Source organism: Tachysurus vachellii, chromosome 7 (genome assembly GCF_030014155.1).
Source record: "Tachysurus vachellii isolate PV-2020 chromosome 7, HZAU_Pvac_v1, whole genome shotgun sequence".
NCBI classification, from domain to species: Eukaryota; Metazoa; Chordata; class Actinopteri; order Siluriformes; family Bagridae; genus Tachysurus; species Tachysurus vachellii.
In genome coordinates this window covers 1,047,501-1,052,500 of record NC_083466.1, presented here as the reverse complement: position 1 = coordinate 1,052,500, position 5,000 = coordinate 1,047,501, and the positions used below count along the sequence as shown (strand labels likewise).

At 46.1% G+C, this 5,000-nt stretch overlaps 1 protein-coding gene across 7 annotated transcripts in view; it reads right to left on the bottom strand.

Annotated features, from left to right (window-relative positions):
• Nucleotides 1–5,000, bottom strand: part of kmt2cb (lysine (K)-specific methyltransferase 2Cb) — a 59,855-nt gene that overhangs the window by 35,730 nt on the left and 19,125 nt on the right. For all 7 annotated transcript variants that reach the window (XM_060873737.1, XM_060873739.1, XM_060873732.1 and 4 more), the window contains exons 12-15: nt 4,806–5,000; nt 2,664–2,750; nt 1,412–2,490; nt 248–355 (exon numbers count right to left, since the gene is read on the bottom strand). The exon at nt 4,806–5,000 is cut by the window's right edge and continues 77 nt beyond it. In XM_060873737.1, coding sequence (XP_060729720.1) covers nt 248–355; nt 1,412–2,490; nt 2,664–2,750; nt 4,806–5,000 — 1,469 coding nt within the window. The remainder of the gene's footprint in view (nt 1–247; nt 356–1,411; nt 2,491–2,663; nt 2,751–4,805) is intronic.

Genomic DNA, 5,000 nt, shown 5'->3' with positions numbered 1-5,000 from the left:
TACCCGTCAGTCTGTGTGTTTGTCTGTACCCGTCAGTCTGTGTGTTTGTCTGTACCCGTCAGTCTGTACCCATCTGTCTGTACCCGTCTGTCTGTACCCGTCTGTCTGTACCCGTCTGTCTGTACCCGTCTGTCTGTGACATGGCTGTATTATTGTTTCTTATTCATTTCAGTGAGTCGGTTTAATGCTCTGTATTAAGACACCCTGTGAAGCAGAATCTGGCTCAGTAGAAGGGAGGTGTAGTTACCACACGGATGCTCCAGACGCCCATACTGTGGACCTGCCTGCTTTTTGGCCCGTCCCAAACCGGGGACGGAGAGGGGGAGCTCAGTCTAGGAGACGCACTCCATCCTCCCTGAGAGTGGGGGGGGGCGAGAGACACAGAGAGAGAGAGCGAGAGAGAGAGAGAGAGAGAGAGAGAGAGAGAGAGAGAGAGAGAGAGAGAGAGAGAGAGAGAGAGAGAGAGAGGAGGATGTGGGCGAGAATCATGCAACAACTTAAAAGAAAACAATCAAAGAACAGCATAAATACAGGCACATGCGTGCACACACACACACACACACACACACAGTCATGGTCATCACAAAAAGCTGGAGTTATGGAGACGAGCGCAGGCACATGGATGACATCAACTGATGCTCGATTGTTTAAAAAAACACCCTAAGAGGGAAAGGAAGAGCCGTGACGACTCGAATGAGGCTTTCCACTTCCCTCTGTGTGGTAAACAATGTGATGATGTCAGCAAGAAGGTTCCAGAAGATGCTGCAGCATGCAGAACACACAAGCTAAACTCTGACCACACACACACACGCACACGCACACACACACCCTTTTTTTTTAACTTGTAGTGTTAGATTTTATATGTTCTATTTCTTTATATTTATCAAATTGTTTAAACCTCTAATAATAATAATAATAATAATAATAATAATAATAATAATAGAACTTTTATATAAAGTGTATAAAATACCCAAATTAAACACAAAGCTTAAGACAATAGTTTTATTTAAATCTGAGCTCTAAACAGCTGCTGCATCTGTTCTGGGTTTATGACAGGTTTTTGTGTTTGGCTCCTGAGAAGTGACGCTAATCGAACACTAAAGATCTCAGCGAATGAACCAAAAATAGAAAGACGATAAAAAGACGAGCAGGAAACGCCGTGGCGGCGATGAAGCAGACGGGGCGCCGTGACGACCGACCCGACTGCACAAACCACAAAGTGACTAAGACTGATGAAGAACGAGCGCAGGAACTGGACCTCCTCCAGTCCTTATACTACCCTCAACATCGCTTAGACTGGAAAATATCTCAACACCGAGGAACCAGCTTCATGTGCAGATTTCTCAAACACCCTCTGATGACCAATGAGGTTCCACAAACACCATCATGACCCTCAAAGCTGTGGTCCTACCTGCTTGACCCTGGGTCTTCCAGGGGAGAACTTCCTCTTGGAGATGGCAGGTTTGCCCATGCCGATTTTTGGCGCGAGTGGTATGAAAGTGGCTGAAGGCACGTTGCTGCTTGCTTCTCCGGGAGCAGACAGGCTTTGTGGACTGATTACAGAGCAGTGAAAACTCTCGGGCTGCCTAACTGCTGGTGGCTTTAGCGACGTTCTCTCTTCCACCAGCGAGCTCAGCTTCGCCAGGCTTCTCTCGCCGTCCATAGAGAAGTCCATGTCCTCGGGAAGATCTACAGAAGGTCTTCTACGTCCCTCTACTGTAAACTCTTCTGAAGATCTTCCGCAGTTCTCCAGAACCGTGAGGCCTTTTTCATGTTCCTTCGCTGTACGGCTTTCAGAAGAAACCTCTGATTTAACCCCGTCGAACGATCTTTCGTGTTCCTCCATGAGGAGATTTTCAGAAGACTTGTTAGGTTCCTCTGTGCTTCTTTCGTTCTGCTCTATGAGGAGGCCCTCATCAGATTGTGTGTGTTCCTCCACCATAAGGTCTTCCACAGCATTTTCCTTCACTGTTTGCTTACTTTCAGAAGATCTTTGATGTTCCTGCACCGCAGTATCCTCACCGATTCTTCTTTCTTGCTCCTCCAATTTAAGCGCTTTCAGAGATCTTTCTCCATCCTCTTCTTTGAGGTCCTCAGAAACCTTCCCTCGCTCTTCCACCGTTTTATTCTCAAAGAGGCCCGAGTCCTTCTCCTCCTCTAGCTTTGGCACAGGACTTGCTTTGTTCTCCACGGACGGCTCTGTAGTCCCAGAAATTTCCATAGGTTCCTCATCAGACGGTTCAGTGACTGATGTCAGGTCTTTGGTGGCTGGTGTGACGGTTTTCTTCTCCTCCAGACCGGAACCGAGCTCCTCCTCTTGAAGAGACGATGTTTCTGGAGGTCCAGACGGCGATGAGCTCTCGGGGTGAAGAGGCGAGTCTGCCTTAATGGACTGAGTGAAAGACTGGATTGAGGGCTGCTCAGGGAATGGATCTGACTCGTGCTGAGGAGCTTCTGGACTACCAGCTGGCTTTGTGTCCTGAGAAAGCTCTGTGGCGAGAAACGACAAAAAAACAACGTGAGCTACACTTTCCTGGACTATGGACATAAAACCTTCAGACAGGCGTCTGCTGTGCCAGAAACTGAACAAGACTGGCAAGACAGATGAAAATACTGTTACATAACGAGACTGTGGGAGAAGAACATGAACATGGAGGAAGTACCTGGAACCTTTTCACCCGTGGGTTCTCCTGGTGATGCTTCGCTGGCCGCTTGCTGGGATTTTATACGTCTCGTTTCTGCACACACTTCTGGGAAAGGAGAAATGTTCGTCGTTAGTGGAAGTGCAGTTACATAACCTGAAGCAGGAGAGTGGAAATAATTACAGCGCTGGAAAACTGCTGCAAATGGATTCTTGAAAAGAGCCAGAAAGGGAAAGTGTACGATTCTGACGAGCCTGTTCAGACCGGACAGAGTGTGTCGATTTAAATACAGGTTTCTTTTTAAATAAAAACACGTCATACGTGTGAAAATCGACGGATGACGGAACTAATCCTAATTCAGGAGATGGACAGTCTGCTCGAATGCTACGCTTTTCCTTTGGAGATTTCACTCCTAAAGACCTTTTAACTAGGGCTGGGCGATAAAACGATAACGATATGCATCGCGATATCAATTAAAAAATATGTGTTCGATAAAGCGTTCGATATTTTTTTATTCTTCGTCGGAAGAAAACGGAGGTTGTGAAGCAAGTTTGGTTGCATTAACAAAGGCACTCGCTCTCTGGTAACCTAGCAACGTAGGGAGTGACACGTTAACAGCCAATCATGTAACGGTATCACGTTTGGTTGCGCCATATCGTCGTCTCGTGCCGTTCTGCTGGATTCCTCTTCAGTAACCGGTGACTGATGAGCAGAAAATGAGCCGCAGTGAGCGAGGAAACTGTAAATAAAAGAGGAAACGTCAGCGCACCAGTACGGCGGTTTGTTGGATATTATAAGTCTGACCGTAGTCACACCAACGTCGTCTGAACATTATACAAGACCGTTTCTCTATGTTTATATTTAACACTTTACACTATTTTATTACACTTTATTAAACATTTCTTACATTTTCTTTCATTTCGCACCTTAAATGTTAAGAGATAACAGTTAAGTGTTCATTGTGACTTTAGACTCATGTTTACATTATAATTATGTGAGTTTTCCTGCTTGTTGACGTTTCTGTCTTAATAACTGAGGGGATTCTGATCAGAGGAAGGTTAAGTTTAAAATAAAAAGGTTTAAATGTAATAGATTTTTCTCCTGGTCCTTATTTTATATGGGTCATAAAAAATATCAATAATGTTCGATATCGCCCGATATGTAACATTGATATCGTGATACAGTTTTCAGTCGTATCGTCCGACCCTAATTCGAACCCGTTCTCCCAGATCTCCCAGTGCAAAGATGTTCTAACCAGTTCTCCCAGTCCTGAAGATGTTTGAAGTCCTCACCGATCCCATGCACCCCTGAAAGTGCTCTAAAAAAACTCTTCCAAAAGAACCCCGACCCCTCGATCCTACACTGAAGTAAACCTTCTGCATGCTCCCTCATCATCACTGACCTCAAACGAGAAAATAAGCTTCATGCACCATGGCCTTAAGCTGGAATAAAACTCTCCAAGACAAAGAAACCTTGAGAGACTGTTGTTGTTCTTCATTTCTGGCACTCATCAGGATCTCAGGATCAAATAAGACCTGTATTCCTTCTAGGCCCACAAAACCAGTGGCCTCAGAAAGTCTAACAGGATTTCATAACCAAATATTAGCCCAGCGCTGCTGATTGCTGCCTGAGGTAATTACACTGCAACGTTCGTCGACCTGGAGAGGTCTTGCACAAGCAAAGCAGAAACGCTAGACTGATGAAGGGGCTTGTTAAAGTGGACGTGTCTCTGTCGGGTGCATAATAACAAGCGGTAAGCGATAAGCGGGTCGATCGAGGCCGAGTTCTGAGAGCTTCTGTATTTGTGACTCGTATGAGAAATACACACTTTTATTTAATGGTGATGTTGAGGTCATGAGCCACGCCCATGTCTCTGAAAAGCTCAATCGTTTTATGGTTCATCATTTCTTGAGAACGTTAATTCGGTGACTGAGGGCTGATTAACACACAGGGTGAAGCGTCTCTGCACGCCAGATTTACCCAAGATCCTCCTCTCTGTGCAAATATGACCGCCCACATAGACAAATGACAGGTGTGAGTGTTGACATCTCAAGGCTTCCTGGGCCATGAAGAACCCTTTCTGAGACACACACCTGACAAGCACAACGAGCTGGACATGACCACCACAAAGCGCCAAATCAGCAGATAAGTGTCTGATCTTACCGGCCCCTTTGTGCTCCATCGGGTCCTCCACCTCACGCGGTGTCTCACAGACGGTTCGTCCCGGTTCTGTGCTGTCCGTCCGAGCGGGATCACGGTCCATATCTGATTGTGCAGGTTGCGTATCCGTTCCAACGTCCGTGTGTGTTTTACTCTCCTCCGTCTCCGTACGTGTCTCGAAGCCGGCATGTTTACACA